The 19249-nt window shown below is 38.2% G+C and overlaps 1 protein-coding gene across 4 annotated transcripts in view; it reads left to right on the top strand.

Annotated features, from left to right (window-relative positions):
* TBC1D30 (TBC1 domain family member 30) overlaps nt 1-19249 on the top strand; it is a 1459252-nt gene that overhangs the window by 981989 nt on the left and 458014 nt on the right. For all 4 annotated transcript variants that reach the window (XM_044088056.1, XM_044088057.1, XM_044088058.1 and 1 more), the window contains one exon: nt 8257-8425. In XM_044088056.1, the coding sequence (XP_043943991.1) occupies nt 8257-8425 (169 nt within the window). The remainder of the gene's footprint in view (nt 1-8256; nt 8426-19249) is intronic.

Genomic DNA, 19249 nt, shown 5'->3' with positions numbered 1-19249 from the left:
TCCAAAATAAAGGTGAATACAAACTCCATTTGTTAGATGTTCATAGACAGCTTCGCTTTTATCTTCATAGAACAAAGTCTTTCCGCAAGACTGACCAATTGTTTGTTTCCTTTTCCAAAGCATTTATGGGAAAAGCTGTTTCTAAAGTTTCTTTGGCCAGATGGATCACTCTTTGTATTTCACATGCTTACAAAGCAAAAGGTTTATCTTCTCCTGGTATTGTTAAGGCTCACTCTACCAGGTCCATGGTGACTTCGGCTGCTTTTTGATCTAGGGAGCCTTTGGACGATATTTGTGCAGCAGTGACTTGGGCCAGTTCACATACCTTCATTTTCCATTACAAATTAGATTTTGAGGGGTAGAGCATCCTTTGGCTCTGCGGTGCTCAGGAATATCCTTCCATAAGGGCCTCCCAGGTTTGGAGTAGCTGGGGGACTCTGTCCCACAGGTTGCAGATAAAATGAAATTAACTACTTCAGATAAAGAAGTTATGTACTCACCATAACGTTCCATTTGAGTAGTTATAGTTCATTTTTCTGCAACATTCTCTCCCTCCATCCTCCAGACCTTGTCCTGTCCTTTCAGGATTGGTTTATTGGGTTGAGTTGCTTATGTTTTTAGTTGCAGCAAACTCGATCTGAGGGAAGATGGGAGATGGTAGGGCATTATGGGTAAGGGGAGGATGGAGCAGATGCTAGAAAAAAAGTTGCCGGCTCGGATCCGATACGGATCCGTATATCCACAGGTTGCAGAAAAATGAAGTATAACTACTCAGATGGAACATTATGGTGAGTACATAACTTCTTTTTCATACAGCCTCCAAGAATACAACCATAATATAATGTGCAGATGATGACACCCTCATCTGTTCTTCCCCAGTGATCCCAAAATTTAATGATTTCACCCAGGATTCCTTCTCATCCAGTGAAACATGGCTAAAGAAATCTCATCTTCTTCTAAATTCTTTAAAAAAAAAAAACAGAAACTAAGGCTGTAGGTTCGTAGGTTCGTAGGTTTGTAGGTGATTACTAGGCTAATGGCACAAGTGCCTTTACAAGCCTAGCCAATAATACCCAGGATATGACAGTATTATATCTTAATTTCCCATATATGGGTTGAAGTATGTCAAGGTAGTGGATCTTTGGGTGTTGGAGTCTTGAGTCATTTTACAGACTGCCTCTGTCCATAAGTGACATGGGCAGTACCCCAGGAGTGGATTTATGGTTCTCCATCCTTTATCCAAATTCTTTTTGAAGAGAGTGAGGGGACTCGTTTTGTTTTACAAAGAAGGGAAGTTTATTCTATAGACGAGGCAGCCTTTGGGATATGAGTCTTGTCTCTCCAGCAAGTTCTGTTAGAGTCAGAAACAAGGTTCAGGCCTACAGAATGCATTACCCTTGTATAATGTTTCTTGCGAATATTTAATATTTTCATCAGGGCTGAATAAGAGAATGCCTTGTAGGTCAGGCATCAGTCCCCTCTTTTAGTCAGTCTGCATAAGATGTGTGTTTTACGTTTTGTAATTTTTAGAGAAACATCTGGGGCTGTTTCAATTGGTGTAAGTGTTTTATTAGGTACATGCAGAAGGGAACACTGTACTAGATTATGGGCTGATGATGGCTGAGTACAATGGCACTATGACTTCCATGAATCTTGATGTCATGCCTTTACTGATAAGCTGAGCCACACAAAAGGATTTACCTCACTACTGTAGCTACCTGGTGGTCAGAGTTTACATTATTATCTACCTGTGTTCCTAGGTCATCACCACTGGGTCTACTTTTAGGGGTGTGCTATCAGTATTACAATTTGCAGGGATTTCTGACTTATTGAAGGCTATGATTACACATTTTTAGTATTTAGTGTCAGACCATGGTTTTGGCACCAGTTGTTTGTCATTTTTAGAAAAAACAACAACTGTAAAGTCAAAGAAAATACGACAAACGGCCAGTAGAAACACTGAAATGAATCAGCAAATACTTTATTCAAAAATGTCTCTAGTCTCTAGTGCTTTGGCAATCAATGCCTTCTAGGAGTACATCATAGAAATAAAGTTATGCCATTTTATATGCAAATTAATCAACTACCATCTATAAATCAAATAATTAATTAATTATTCTATTAAAAAACATTTGGTATAATAAGCCCATTATTCATAAAAAAGCAGTTATGTCATAAGTTTCCATGAGCATTCTATATTAAGCCCATGAGGGCTTAAAGTGTCATATTTTAAAATGTAAATACTTTATACAACAAATGATTTTTATTTTTAACCTCAGAGTCACTAACACCCCAATTAACTTGTTCTAAGATGCTGGCTTGCGAGGACTCTGGGTTACTATTATGAAATAACTTAAAATGCATCACAATTGGGCTAACAACCTTCTACAATTTAAGATATGTGCTCCTGCAATCTCAGTTTAAAAATTCTCTTTGTATCACCTATATAAAAGAGATTGCAGGGGCACCAAGAACATAAATAACATTTGATGTTTGTGTCTTTCGGCTTTTCCCAGTTAGGGGTCGCCACAGCGGAACTCTGGTCCGCTAATGATTGGTAGTTGATTTTTACGTGCAGAGTTACCAGCCCTGACGCACAACCTCCAATGAAGGTACGCCCATTTGATGTTAAGCATGTAAAATGTCCTCTAGGTCTAAAGGAAACACCATTAATACACCTAAAAGAATTGATTATATATTTACATGCTAAGCATTTAGTACAACCACTAGTGCCCAGCATAGCTAAAGTATTACATAACTTTTCCACTGGTTTAACTCATTTATTGTAAAGAATGATGTCCTGTATATTCCTGCCCCTTGTAAATGAAAAAATGGGAAATTTCCATAATGAATCAGATAATTCCTTAAATTTAAATAAAAATAGCCAAAAATACTTTAGAATTCTAACTTGTTCATGAGAAAACACATTAAAAGAAATAACTATATACATCTGTCTAGATTCATGTTTATCTTTTCTAAAATTACTACCAATATTTATTCTATTATAATTCATAATTTGAATACTAGTTACTAACAAAGAATTTTTTAATTTTACTAAAGCCCTATGGATATCTTCAAATAATAACCTCTCCTCAAAAACATGTTTATAGAAGTACACATTTCTTTATATAATTCCTTATTATCAGTACATAGTCTATAAATGCTAAGTAATTCTCCAAAGGGTAAGGAATCCAATAAATGAGATGGATGGCAGCTAGATCTGTGAAGTAAATGATTACTGTTATCAAACATATGATGAATTTTGGTTTTGATTTTTTCACCAACTACTTCTGTTAGATCTATATCCAAAAAACTAATGGTATTACCCTGTTGAAGCCCATCAAATTTAATATGGAACCTATTAACATCAAAATCTTTGATAAAGGCAGGAAGATTAGCTAAACCACCTTTACATAGAAACACTAAGTCATCTATAAATCTATGATACAACAAAAGTTCTAAAGAATTGATGTCTGTATAAATATTCCACCTCATACAGGCCCATGAAAAGATTGGCATAACCAGGGCCAAAATATGCACCCATGACAGTGCCTATTTTCTGAACATAAACATCTTCACAAAAACAAAAATAGTTATTAGTAAGACAAAATTCAACTAGTTCCAATACATAATTACTTAGTAACTGTCTCCCAGAAAAAAAACTTAACAGCTTCTAAACCGTATTGGTGTTGAATAGAAGTATACAAGCTTTTAACATCAGCAGATACCTAATACATTTCTTCAGTCCACGCAATATCTTTAGTTTTGTCTATAAAATCAAAGAATATTTTATAAAAGATGGTAACTTCATAACATAAGGTAATAAGTAACTATGAAGGAATACACCTACATTACGTAAAAAATAATTAGTAGCAGAAATAATGGGTCTACCTGGGGGATGCTGCATACTTTTATAAAGCTTGGCTAAACAATAAAAATAAGCCATAGAATTATTTTCATTGTATAATTTTTATCTACATCTTGTTTAGAAAAATACCCAAGTTTATAGCCTTTAAAAAGTAAATTCTGAAATTATTTTTGTGCATTTTGGTATTCACTCAATGTCACCTTTAACTATACTTCACTATTGCTAAGATGTTCCATGCACATTTCCATATATTGTTTAGCATGCATAACTACTAAATGATTCCCTTTATCTGAAGGTTTGAAAATCAGTTTTTGTTGTTCCCCCATCTCTTTAAGAACTTTTGGATTCATCTTTGGATAGATTATAAACAAATTAATTCCCAGTTTGCATAAATTCTTTATGTGTATATTCTAAAGAAAAATTAACCATAGCTGAAAATTGTTGCAGACCTTCATGTAAAAAAGGTGAAACAAAATCACTAGAATATTTCACAGATGTAGTGTCTAAGTAACAATAACCATTAATCTCATCTGTATCCAAAACACAAGATTAAAAGCTGTCATCTAGTTCAGAAATATCTTCATTAGAAACCAAAATATCATTAGTACAAACATTTAAATCACTTCTAGAAAAATAATTAAGTAAATGTAATTTTCTACATATTCTATACACTTCATGTTTAAACATGTAAGATCTAGGCATTACAGTAGACACAAATTTAAGGCCTTTATTTAAAACATACATTTGTATTTCACTTGGGACAGATTAACAACATAGTACATAGCGAGACAGCTGTACAACTCAAAACATTTTTCAGACCAAAAATAGTATTTGCTGTTTGAAAATAACACCAGAATCTTAATAGTACAACAAGCAAAAGTACTGGGAGTCACAATAGATGAACACCTGAATGTTGCTCTACATATTCTCCAAGCTGTTAAAAACAACAGAAATGGTTTATTATACATTATACAATGACCCCCCATTAATATTCCAAAACATGCACGCTGATTGGTCAGCATGCACGTTGTAAATCAGAGTTATAGTAATGGAAAAAGGTCCGGTCGCCCAGACTTTTTCCATTAGTATAACTCTTTTTTTACAGTAATGGAGAACGCAAGATCTCCGTTGCTTTTGCAAGACAACTTTGAAAAAAGTAACGGAGATCTTCCCATCTCTGTTGCTTTTTTTATAGGTGTCTCGCTATGTTAAATGGGTTTAACATAGCGAGACAGCTTTAAAAAAAAGCAACGGAGATTCTCCGTTGCATTTTTTAAAGCTGTATCGTTATGTTAAACTCCTTTAACATAGCGAGACAGTTTGTAAAAAGCAATGGAGATCTTGATTTCTCCGTTGCTTCCGGCCACAGCTCTGATGTACTGTGTAAGCATACACATGAGCAGTAAAACAGAACTGCCGCAGAATACCAGACAGCTGCGGAAGGGCAGCAAGGAGGCATTATACAATGCCATTATTTAATAAAAGTAATTATTTTTTTTCTTAAATAATGTTTTTGTATAATAGCAATAACCCACTTCTGGTTGTGGGTAATGCTGGATTTACCCACGGTTGTCTTTGTTTGGCCACTCAGGCTTCGCCCTCGTGACCAAACCACACCAACCGTGGGTAAATCCAGCATTACCCACACCCAGGCTTGGGTTATTGCTATAGAAGTTAATACTATCTGAGTGACAGCACTTGAAAAACCATTGCATCAGCCAACTTATTATCAGATCTCCTTTATGCTTCCATCTTTATTTAAATTTATAGCACCTAAAAATGAAACTAGACAGCTGTTACAACAAAATTGCTAAACTTGTCATCAAGCTGTGTACAAAAAGTTACCAATAAATAGACTAAAATAACTATACTGGCTTGAACTCCCATATACTGATAACTACTTGCCTGTAACCTAATAAATAAATAAACCAAAAAATTGTCCAAGTCTACTAAACACCTTTATTGTTTCCTAGCCTGGGAACTACACTTCCAAAATAAATCACTTTTACTCACCACCAAATGTGAGTCTGCTCCTCCTCAGTCTCTAAACATTAAAACTCCCTTTCACTACAAAATAAACTGAAAAACTAAACGTTTTTAAAAAGCAGCTACAATACTTAACTCCTGGCTATGCTTCTGCTCACCTCCAGGATAATAACTTGACCTTAAGCCCCAAAACTGCAACTTATTTTTATTGCATCCTAATGCTAAATGGAAGAATGTTCTGCCTCTTGACCTTCACTCTGTTTCAAAATACAGGTCTCTTATATAATTTCTTATTCTTGAAAGTGTAAGTACTAACCAGTTGCTATACCTGTTTTCTCTCATGTTTATCTGCAGTACTTTTTATTTTTCCATCTCAGCTTAATCTTTGGTATCAAATCAAAGCACCCAGTGTTATTACTCACAAATATATCCTGTATTGTAATGTAAGTTATGTTTATCCAATTTATGCCAGTGTAGGTTCATCACTGTATTGCAGGATTTGAATTACGTTCATGTATTTTTATTAAAAGTGTGTGTTGAATCTTTTTTCTCCGGGCTGCAATTCTTATCCCATGTGACTTTTATTCTTTGAATTAATAAATGATATTGTATCATTTCTGTGTGTAGCTTTTCTCCTTGGGCCACTGCTGAAAAGTGTTTTCCCCCAGTTATATTTTTCCAGTCAACCAATGAAAATAAGTAAATATAAATATGTAGAATGCCCAACCCACACTGTAAATTCCTCTGTACGTAACAGAATCTGTGATGTATAATTATTTCAAATTATGCAAACTTTTGCTAAAAATTCTTGACTGTTCCTGACACCTACAGTTAGGTATGACATCTAGGTCCAAGGAGGTCATTGTTCCACTATATTCAGCATTCATCACACCTGTCATTGAGTACAGTGCCACCTTTTTTATGTACCTAACCAGGTACATCCAACAATTGGAACATCCACAGAGGTTCCACACTAAACGAATATAAGGCGTAAGTAGCATGTTCTGTGCAGACCGCCTCAAAGCCCTGTCCCTATATTCCATCTCCTACAGGCTGTTGAGGGGAGAACTATGCCGGCATGCAAGGTATTCTCAGACCCCACACTGATGAACCTCCTGCATAACTGCCAAAAAAACAGCACCAGAATTACCATTCCAAAGACTTAAACCTTGCCTGTAATATAAATAGGACCTGCTGGAGTGACAGGTATGTATTCCAGAGACTACCCCTTCTGTGGAATAGGTTCCACATCCATGTGAAGCAGAGTTCATCCCTAACTCAATTCAAGTGTAACTTGGACAATTGGATGGGGAACAGGCAATTAATCTTTGGTTTAGCACCTATGTTCCTAATGGATAACAGGCAGCCTGTAAATGGTTCATCTCCCAGGCCCCTGCTTTTAAATGTTTAATCTCCCAACTCCCTGCTTACACTTATCAAAGGTACCAGAACTTGTCAAAGGTTTGGGATGCATAGCTAGGCTTAGAAAAGGTCATTAGCCTAGTACACACCCATGAACCTATGTATCTGGACAGTGCTTAAAATCCCTTCTTGTAATCAATGCATTACCCTTTTAATAAGTGTGAGTAAATAGTTCTAATGTAATATGCCATTTGTGCATAACTGTGGCTCATTCTCATATATTTATAATAGGTTGTGGCTGACAAATGGCCTCGTAGTCTAGCTCACTTACCTGAAAGTAAGTAAATAAAATAGTGAATACTGGGAGTTTGATCTGCAAGTGTGCTTAACTACAAGTTTCACTATGGAGTGTAAGGCTGACTTCAACCTCTCTGTCCTATACAGCACATAGCTGTTTATAGCACATTTTCCTACTTTATACCTGGACATTCCATCTTTAAAAGATGTACAGTGAGCATTGTCTTTTAATGTAGTGACATGGTCATTGTCTACTGCAAGAACCAATCTTAAGGGGTAGTGCCACCACTCAAGAGACTGCAGTAACAATGCATCTTCAAGGAAAAGATACTTCAGCAATAAATATTGCCTTTCTCATATAGTTAATTTTCACCTTGGTTGCTCTCTCAGTTCTTCTACTCTTTTCCTTAGAATATGGGTGTGTGAAAAATCAACTTACTGTGCAGTCTGGCTTCACTGTTTAAAACTAGAGTGGAAATTCAACCAGCCTTCAGCGACCTGCTGATTTATAAAGAATTCAGTAGATTTCTTGCTGTTATGGTCTTTCTTCTGTCTGTCCCCCATGGAAATCTTACCCCTGAAATGGAAATCTGTTTTGCATACTTATCATGGCAAGATCTTAGACATATCTGTACCTTTTTAAATAGAGTGCTAGATATTTCAGTGTCTAAGTAGGATGAGGAATTCTGCTTGCAGAATTTCATTACTGAGCTAATTTACACATTCAATTTTCTTTTTTTCAGGAGGCTATGAACCACCACTTACAAACGTATTCACTATGCAATGGTTCCTTACTTTGTTTGCTACCTGTCTTCCTAAACACGCAGTGTTAAAAATCTGGGATTCCATATTTTTTGAAGGTTCCGAGGTCACACTCAGAGTTGCTCTAGCAATATGGGCCAAACTAGGAGAGTAAGTAATCATTTTTGTGTGCTTTTTATACGAGTCTCCTATTTTATCGACTTTTACAATGCATCTATCTTTTAGAACATTTTCCTGATTTGGCAGAATACCATGAAAATGTTTAGTTATAATGTGTTAATTGCATGTAACGCAGTTAGAGTTTACAGGTGACAGACCTTTCCTATTATGTTGATCTTTTTAATATTGATATAGCTGGAAAAGTATTACTCTTTCTTTGAGTGGTCTCTTACAGATGATTTGACACTTAGGACCTTTACGTCTTTGGGCATCATTAACTGGCTACTTATGTAATGGCACAACAAATCTGGTGGCAATAACAATGACTTTTACTTTTTAATCATGCTGTTATATAAATGGTAACATCTGCCTATGTTCTCAGTTCTTTTCCATTTTAGCAGCCAAATAAGATAAGGTTTGCTTCTCTGTAGTAAAATTAGCTCAATGTATGATCTGATGTCACTTTTCATTCTGTCCTCAACTGATGGGTTCAGATCCGGTCCCTTGGATCTGGCTCAGCCCCTGCTACAGCTTGTGACAACCAAAAACTTTCTAGCTTCTCCCTAACCCATAATGGATCAACTCCAAGTACCTCAAATCTCATTTGCCACTTTCAATGGAAGAAATGGTTTCCATTCACTCTTGAATGTTACTAAAAGTTAAGTAAAAAATTACCTTTTTCTTGACTTAAATCTTTATCAGCTATTAATATTTCACTTACCTACCATTCTTCTATTTACCCCTTTACACTATCATTCTTAGTTTTTCTCTTTCCCCACTACTTTTCATAGTTCTTAATAGCACTAGTTTCTTTTTCCTCTTATACTTCTGTAATTTACTGTGGCAGAAAAAGGGCCTGCTGGCTTTAAGAAATGTCTTAAGTGTGGGCATAAACTCCCCTTATCGGATGTTCACACTTTGTGTGTATTGTTTAGGGCCACTTCATTTGCAGGAAAACTGCTCTATTTGCCTTGGGTTCAACCCCAGGGCTTTGACTGAGCATAAAAAATAAATTGATTTTAAAGGGATTGTTACCCTCATCCTTCAGAGAGGCTATTTCTGGCATCAAGTCTCCCAAATCCAAATCTGAGACTAAACAAACTAAATCAGGGTCTCCAAAACCCTCCTGTTTATCTTCAGCTTTGGAGTCATCACAGAAAAGATCAAAACCAGATTGGATTTCATCCTCTGATCTGAAGAAAGCAAAATTGTCTGATCTGACTTCCTCAAATCCGGGCTGATCCGACTTCTTCAGATCTGAAGCAGATAATTTCGGATCTGGCTGTTGCAAGTCCTTCAACCTTAATTGTATTGCCAAGGACCATATATTCACCTTTGGTGGATCCAATACCCTTTATGGTACCTTACCCCCTTTTTGGATAGACCTAAATCCCCTTCCATGTATTCTGCTCATTCTTCCAGAAGTCTAACCGAAGATGATGTGGAAAGACTGGTGAGGAACATTCTCTCAGTGCACAGTCAATGGGTGTCTCTTCGGATCCTACCTCTCTGGGTCAGGAAGTCTGCTCTACTGCAACACCCCCAATACTGGTTCCTCCTTTAAATCCTTCAGTGGTCTGAGTCTCTGAATCCTAGTCATCCAAATCCATCTACCTCGGATCTGAGGATTGTCGTATCCTGAGATCCGAAGTTTACTCTGAGTGATCCAGAGAGCTCTTGGAACTGAAGCCTCCCTGTTTGACCCAAGTAGTTGCAGTCGACTCTGAAGCTTTTGGAGACATTTCTGCACTTCAGAGTCTCTGCGTTAGATAGCTCAGCTCTAGCTTCCACCTTGGGTATTTTACCCTCAGAGCAGGGGAGGGCAGCTGTCCAGTAGCTTGCCTTTTCAGATCTGATGTTTTCCCCTTCTCCAGGACAGTCTGCTTTCAGGGGGCTGTGAAGAGAGTTTTCTCTGCCTCAGCAGAATATTCTGATCCAACCCCCTTGGATCCAAAATCTTCAGCCATGATGGCTTTACGTTCAGAGCCTCACCAAGTCTTTTCACAGGGACAGCCATTACCAAGATCCCAGGCTTCCCCACAGGGAATCTTGATCTGTTCTTCTGATAACCTCTATACCTCTCCATAACATCCCACTGAGGAGGACCCTAAGAAGAAGACGTGCAAGAGGAAGCACCTGGACTCCCAGAAGAGCCTATCACAGAAGATACAGATTTTGATGAAGGTGAAGAGTCAGCATGATCACCTCCTGAAGATGTCTCATTTGAAGACATTCTCAAAATCCTTAAGCAGAGAGGTAGCCGGACCCCCAGCAACCCTTCAGCTGAGGAGTCTGTTTTCCTGGAGGCCTTTGGTACTGGCCTGTCTACCTCCTGGATGACTCTACCCACTGATGTGCTCTTTGAGTTGATCTTTCAGTGGGAGTGAAGGGAACCCAACACCACTAAGCCTTTACTTGGGAAACCAGTTAAGATTATGGCATCACCTGTAGACAAGCAGTTTTGGGGGAAAAGAGTGCCCATTGATGCCATGGTTGTAGCAGCAGCCACCAAGAAGAAACTTGCCGGGGAGAGTTTCACTGTTCATCCCCCAACAGGAAGTCTCAGGTGATGGAGAGATTCAGGAAGTGTGTCTATGCTTCAGCGAACTTCGCTTTAAAGTCACTGAATTATTTGGCACATTTCACAAGACTTCAGAGAGATTTGATTAAGGAGCTGTCAGATACCCTCTTAGGATCCGAGTCTGAAGAAGTTCAATCATCTGTGGCTTCTCAGTTGGCTGCCCTACAATCCATTTCCATTTCTTTCATGAGGTTGGTTTTGCATGTACCTGAGGGAAACCTCAAGGGCAGCGGGTTCAGGCATTTCCGTTAGGAGGCATGCTTATGTGATTTTGCAGAGCCCTTTAAGTCTTTGTTCGTCAGTGCTCCTTTGATGGAATGCCTATATTTGGCCCCAAGGTGAAGGACACTATCCAGGTGTGAAAAGGATGGAAAATCCCTGTCTGCTGTGGGCATACATTTTTCGACCCCCTCAAAGATCAACAAAGTGGTCGAAAGATGTGGTTCAAGAAGACTCCGGGGGTCCTTTCTAGGACACACGTGGAGGAAATGCACCCAGAGGCAGAGGAGGGAACTCTAATAGACAACGATGCCCCCATGGCAGAGGTGGCGCACAAACCCAGGGGTTCAGAGATGCTTTTTTTGACAGAACCTACCAGCGCTCTTTTAAGGAGGCCCGATTGCCCACCTCTTCCAGTGGTTATATGATTCCCTTTCCCCTTCTTCCTCCAAACTTGAAAAAATTCCTTGATATTCCACCCAGTCAGAGGGAATATGCACCAATCCAAATTCAAAAGCTGCTAGAAAAAAAGAGTCATCCAAGAGGTCCCACAAGACCAGATAGAATCTGGAACTTACTCATGGTTCTCTGTAGTGCCACAGAAAACAGGAGACTGGAGACCAATTTTGGATCTCAGCAACTTAAATAAGTCAGTTTTAGGAACCAAGTTTCGGATGGTCATGGTTCAATCTGTTCTCCCATTTCTGGGCAAGGATGACTGGATGTGCTCAATAGACCTTCAGGATGCATACTATCATACAATGATGAACAGACAATCCATAAGGTACTTGCACTTCTGACTGGAGCCAGTCATTACCAGTTCAGAGTTCTTCCCTTTAGTCTGACCACAGCCTGCAGGTTGATTACCAAGTGTATGGCAGTTGTAGCAGCTCACTTGAGACTGCAAGGATTCCAGGTGTTTCCATATCTAGACGACTGGCTCATTTCTGCCCCGACCAGTCATCAGTTGATAAGGGCAAGAGACCAGCTTCTCCAGACTTGCTCTCTTCTGGGGTTAACCATAAACTACAAAAAAATCTCAGCTACAACCAACTCAGAATCTAGAATTCATAGGAGCAATTCTTCACCCGAAGTCAGCCATAGCCTCACTACCACCCTTGAGAGTTCAGACTATAAGATCACAGGTCAGAAAGAGAATCTGCAATATCAAGATTTCAGTCCACCTGGTCCATCATGCTTTGGGATCAAAGGCAGCAGCAATTATGTTAGTACCTTTAGCTAGATTTTACATGAGAATTCTTCAGTGGATGCTAGCCACACAGTGTTCAGTACTTTACCAATCCATGTGTTATCAGATATGAATCACTTAGATATGCAGGAAAAATCTCATGTGGTGGATTCGATCAGCACAGTTTCTACACAGCCGTCTGTTTATTTCCCCTCTGGCCAAAACCATAGTGACCATGGACGGTTCCCAGCTGGGGTGGGGGTAGGGCATTTTCTGAGGAAAACAGTCCAAGGCACTTGGTCCCCTGAAGAGGTCAATTCATGTATCAGTGTCCTAGAGATAAGAGCAATGCTTTTAGCATTGCAGGCCTTCCAGGATACTCTCCCTTTGGGAATGATTGCATTTCAAATGGACAACATGTCAGTAGTTTGGTACATCAACAAGGAGGGACCAGATCTTACCCCTTGTGTCAAGAAGCTCTCAGAGTGTGGCAGTAGGCGAGCTCATCCAACTGCTTTCTCATAGCAACACACAATCCGGGGAAATCCAATGTGATAGCAGACAAACTGAGCAGGTGCATTCTACTACCTCATGAATGTTCCCTCAATAAGAATGTCAGAGTTTATTTTATATCAGTGGGGCCAGCCTTGCTGCAGTCATTTTGCTTCCCACTTAAATAACAAATGCAGCAGCTACTTTGGCCTTAATCCCCCCCCCCCACAGGGGGAATCAATGAGGGATGCTGTACTTCACGATTAGCCCCCTGGTCTTCTCTACACTTTTCCACCCATACTGTTAATTCTGATATTCCTTCAGAAAGCTGCCATGTTGAAGAGCAAAGTCATCCTCATTGCACCTTACCTGCCTCCGCAGATTTGGTTCCCCTTCCTTTGACCTCACTTGCTTCACCAACCTTGGATTTTGAATCCAACTCCAGACCTCCTGTATCACCCGACAGGCATAATTCATCCAAACATAACCAACTTCAGGTTGACTGCCTTGTTTCTCCAGTTCCATTAATAGACAGGCAACCTATTCTCTCTTCATCTGTTGGTCAAATACTTTTATCTTCTCATAAACCTTGTACCAAAAAGTTCTATACCACCAAATAGAAGAGGCTTGTTCACTGAGCTTATCTAAATAATACTGAACCCTTTTCAACCCCCATACATATCATTCTTGAATTGTTGTCCCATCTTTTTAAAAAAGGAGCTAGTTTTTCAACCATTAAAACTCATTTAGCAGCCATATCAAATTTTCACATTGGTTTTGATGGTTCTTCTGTCACCCCTCATAAATAAAACAAAGCCTTCTTGAAAGGCACTTTTCATCTAAGACCTCCTTTTATTTATTTTTTTAAATTTATTTATTTTTATTTGTTTATTTATTTATTTTTAAACTGAACACAAGTCCATTTACAGTGGAGGCCCGGGGAGAAATGCTCCACAATTATATTAAAACCAACATGGTAATACAAACAATAATATAACAGTGATAAGTGATGTGAGTACAGACATAAAAAGTCTCATACTATCCAGTCTAAACAATAAACAATACATCAGCTGCAAGTGTGTAAATTTACAAAGATGGAGAGTCTCATACATCAAAGCTTTAACATTGAATTAGGGAGATAGGGTAAAAGAATACATAAATCATATGATTAGACATGACATATTAGGTTCCCTATTGAAATCGAGAAGGTCCACTTACCCGAATATGGAAACGTTGACACGTATACGTCGAACCGTGAAAACGCAGATCATCCTGAAGCGCGAAATCCGAAAAGTCAAATTGTCATGGTTGGCCCTTCTGCAGTATAGCTCCGTAAGGTAAGTGTGTGATAGTTATGGACCTTAGGGTTAGGGTGCGCGTTACGGTAAGTGCATAGATAGTAAGGTATGTAAGGTTTAGTGTAGGGTTAGAAGTAGGGTTTTGTTAAGTATATGTGTGTGGGTTATTTATTTTGTTTGGGTATAGTTCCATAAGGTAAGTGTGCGAAAGTTACGGACCTTAGGGTTAGGGTGCGGGTTAAGGTAAGTGCATAGATAGTAAGGTATGTAAGGTTTAGTGTAGGGTTGAAAGTCGGGTTTTGGTTAGTGTATATATGTGCTTCATTTATTTTGTTTGGGTAGGTAGTATGTAGCGTGCAGTGGGGTTGGACAACTGACAGTTCGAGATTTTGAATTTCACGGTTTAGGGCATTCGCGTTCAGGGTGTATTCACGGTTCGGGTAATATGTGTCGATGATTCCGTATTCACTGACTAGGACTTTTGCGGTTGTAATATAGACCCGACATGTTATACAATTTCAAGTTGACAGTAAGATACCTAACTGTAGCATATATACAGTAGAGATAGCAGGAAGGAAGGTGTAAAGTGTGCTGAGATTGTGAGATTCATGTGATGCATGGACATAGAGATCCTACTCCTCCATGGGACCTGAATCTGGTACTGTAGACTCTTACTAAATCCCCCTTGAAACCAACAGCAACATGTCACCTTAAATACCTTTCTTGGAAGACAGTCTTTCTGGTAGCTGTTGCCTCTACCAGATGCATTTCTGAGGTTCAAGCCTTGTCCTCTAAGCCACCATACTTGATTTTTCACAAAGACAGAGTTGCACTATGGACTAATGCTTCATTTCTTTCTAAGGCAGTGTCAGAATCTAATATTATTCGGTCCATTGATTTGCAAGTATTCTTTCCTAAATTTACTAACAAGGGTGAATATATATTACATTTATTGCATGTGCACAGACAATTAGATTTCTACCTACACAGAACAAAAGACATCAGAAAATCTGACCAGTTTGTTTCATTCGCAGAAGTAAAATTGGGGAAATCAGTTGCCAAAGTTACCCTATCTAGATGGCTGATTGTATTTCATTTGTTTATAATAAACTGGGCATTACCCCATCAAAACCATTATGGGCCCATTTAGCTAGATCCATGGCCACTTCTTCCGTGTTTCTGTCCAGAATATCCATGCACGATATGTGCACAACAGCTACTTGGTTTACTCCCATACCTTTGTTACTCATTACAAATTGGATCTGGTCTCCAGAGGCAGAGCATCATTTGGTTCAGTGGTGCTCCAGAATATCTTTTCTTGAGTCCACCGTGGAATTTAGGTAGCTGGGGACTCTGTCCCATCAGTTGAGGATAGAATGAAAGTTGATAACATTAGATAAAGAAGTTATGTACTTACCATAATGTTCCATCTGTGTTGTCCATTTTCATTCTTCCTCACTTCTCCACTCACCAACCCCCATCCTTTGGAAACTTCTGGAAAAATGAGATGTTACAGGACAGGGCTGTACTATATATACTGAGCTCCAACTGTAGCCTTCTTTCTGTTTGACTGCAAATATTTCCTTTCTAATAAAAGTCAGCAAACAAGATCTGAGTTACTTGGGGTTGATGCATTGGGTAAGGGAGAAGCTTGAGAGGTTTTGGTTGCCACGAGCTTTAGCAGTGGCTGAGTTGAATCCAAGGAATTGGATCTGAGCCCGTCAGTTGAGGGAAAATGAAAATAACACAGATGGAACGTTATAGTAAGTACATTAACTTCTTTTTTTTTTTTAAACATAGTTCTTATTTGAACTGATTATACATTTTATTTTTGATTCCTCTCTAGAATGTCTGAAACATATTAAGTGTAATTCTTGGATACAGACCCCCCCCCCCAACAACAGTATTTCTATTTGCATATCCATTTGCCTGAGGGGCAGTCGTTTGACCTTTGTACATCTTGTGCAGTCTGACTACCAATCATAGAAGAACAATGCTACTGTAATAATTTCTGATGCAGTAGAAGTTAAACAAATAGAGCAATCCAGCAAAACCTCCTTTCTATCTATGACCTCCCCAGTAAATTTCCCAAGTCTAAAGCAAGGTAGTAATATGAATGAGTCACTGGGGCAATTTATGCATGATAAGCTGAAAAATCATAAAGCAGAGAAAATAATTTGACTAAAGGTATGTGGTATAGTAGCCACTTAGTAAAGCATGTTGCATACAAATCTAAAAAGGGCATCTCATAGTCTTCCACAGTAAATGCATACAGTGCATTTGACATCTAAGTCTCAACTGCTGGCAATACAGATGGCTGTCCCTTCAGTCATTGCTACAGATTTCACTGGAGTATCTCTCTCCTAAGTTTAACTGGCTGCCATACCATGCCATACTGAGATGTTCTACAGTCTATATGCAGATGACATGCAAATAGATAAACATTGGCTAGGGCATGCCTGCAAAAGATCTAGACAAAACTGATCTTTGGGCAAAAGTGAGGAGAATTCTAATAAATATATCAAAAAAAGCATACGAGATCTAGGAAACATAGCTTTGAATGGTGAATAATACAGCATGCAGTGATTAAAACTCAAAATTCATTTAAGGAGCTTGGGTGTATTGGTAAACCTAGCTCTGAGATGGTTAGAGGATATCAACCAATTGGTTAGTGATAGTTATAAAACTGTAAGCGGTATAAAAAGATTTTTTAAAAAAAGCTAGTAGATCAGAAACTAGAGTATGGAATAATGACACGGAAATCTTCTAAGAAAACTATCTTGAGTAAATTGAAAGGAGTACAACAGAAAAATACCAAGGACATCCAGGGGTGTGAAAGATTATGAAAGATTCGAACATATATAGTGTCTCATTTAGATATTTAAGAGGAGATTTTGATAATCTCTGGGAATGCTTTGGGTTATCAAAGAGTAGTAGAGAAACATCAGCAACCAGTGTAGGTGATTGTATAGAAATGAGAGATGGAGTAACTGGTTCAATCAGACAGTACTTGATGCCAGGAATTTAAACATTTTTAAGAAAAACACATGATAGTTTCATAGTTTAGTTGTACTACTTTAAAAAAACAAAACATCGGTATTCAGGTTCCACATTCCCAGAATTTGTTCTAATCGAGTGTAATGACTTTTAAAATGCATCGTGTGACATGTTATCTTATATTTAGAGGTACCCTTTTCCTAGATCTCACTAGCAATCATCTTATAAATTTGGCTCTGATAGCAATATTATATTTACGATCAGGAATGTATATTCTTAATGGTTTATAAGACTGTAACAGTTCAATGTTTAACAATAACTGGGATTCTTCATCATGTACTGCATAGTATGCCAGACATAGCTTTCTGCATAACCAGTGATAGGTTATGGAATGTAATTTGAACCTCTTCAAACACTCTTTGTAACAAAAATGTTGGCATTCATTAATATGTTTGGTGAACTTCCTTTGAATATTTTCCAGCAATGTTGGATGTCCTTTGTAATGTAAACAGACTAAGGAATTTTATTCAGTAATTTGTTAGTAATAATAATAGGTTGTAAATAAGCAAAAACTTTCCCTGATCTAGTGCCATTTTTTAAATAATTCTCTCATAACTCGCATTGCCTTTAACTTGACCGCACAAGCATTATTTTTAAAGTCCAGATTATTTGTTATGCAGATACCTAGTCATTATATACAAAAATCTCAACAGTAATATCTGCAACCACTTAAATTTATGTACAGGTTTGGATGACAAGTACAAATCACCACTCTTTGCAGTACTTGTGTATAAACCATTATCCCTCAACCATTTGTATATCTCCAGGACATATGAGATGAATTTAGTTTACCAGTGTCAGTGGCACTATTTAAAAATGCACCTATTTTAATGTTGATTACATATCTGGACAACCAGTATGTCTTACTGGGTAAAAAAGAAATCAAAATTACACAAGTGATGGGCCCAATGCAGACCCTTAGGGAGCACCAAAACCAGTCTCTGACCATCTGGAAAAGTGACCATTCCATTTAACGTGTTGCTTGCTGTCATTGTGTCAACCCTTTACCCAATTAACGTATGAGTTAACATTGTGGGTGGTCATGCAGTTGATTAATACTGTGTGTGGGATATTGTCGAAGGCTTTTGATGAGTCCATGTAGACCACACCAGCACCAATGCTGTTGTCCAGTGCTTCTCTAACATTATTATAAAATTGTAATGATTAGTAAATGTCACTTTCCTAGATGGCTGCACACTGGCCAACAGCTTAATTTCAGCTTTCCCAAAGTGAAAAAAGAAACTGATAGTTAAGGGCTAGTTATTCTGCCAGCTTTAGTAAAATTCAGTTACTGGCTAGTAAGTACATTGCCTTGATGCCAGCAAAAAAGAAACTTAGAGAACCTAAAAGAAAATCAACTAGAAAAGATGAAGAGAAAACACTGACTGGGAAGACTCCTGCAGCTGTTCAGCAAAAAAGCAGACCAATCTCCAGCTTTGGTATAAGAGATGGCTTTAAATAATTTAGAGGAAAAAAATAAGTCAAATGTGCTCAGAGCTGATTAAAATAAATTAAAAATGAACTGTTAAAATGTAAAAATCAGAGGTTGAAATGAAGAAAAGGCTGACTTGTGAGACTGCTCAAAAAGAGCTATTGCCAAAAATTGCAGTTAGAGGACAGAGCATGCAGAGAACACCTGAGATATTTCTACTTTACTAAAGAAACTGGAAGGTGCAGACTGTATTAATTTTATGAAAACACAAATAAGTAACCTTACTAGTATTCCACAGCAGGATTTGTTAATTGAAAGGGATATCATAAGTATGCTTCATATCTGGCCATGAGAAAGCAGCCAGTGCCTGTATTAGTATAGATGCAATCATACCAGCAGAGAGAGTTGATCCTGAAAAATAAATTGTGGCAGAAAGGCAAAATATTCAAAAATTGGAAAAAGTAGAGTGTTTGTGTACACCATGCAGAAGAGAAGCAAATTTACTCCAGCAGTCAGGGAGTGTCAAGAGGCAGCTGTGAGATTCAAG

Source organism: Protopterus annectens, chromosome 11.part0 (genome assembly GCF_019279795.1).
Source record: "Protopterus annectens isolate FY-2018-M chromosome 11.part0, PAN1.0, whole genome shotgun sequence".
Taxonomy (NCBI): domain Eukaryota; kingdom Metazoa; phylum Chordata; order Ceratodontiformes; family Protopteridae; genus Protopterus; species Protopterus annectens.
This window is presented reverse-complemented; position numbering and strand designations above follow the sequence as displayed.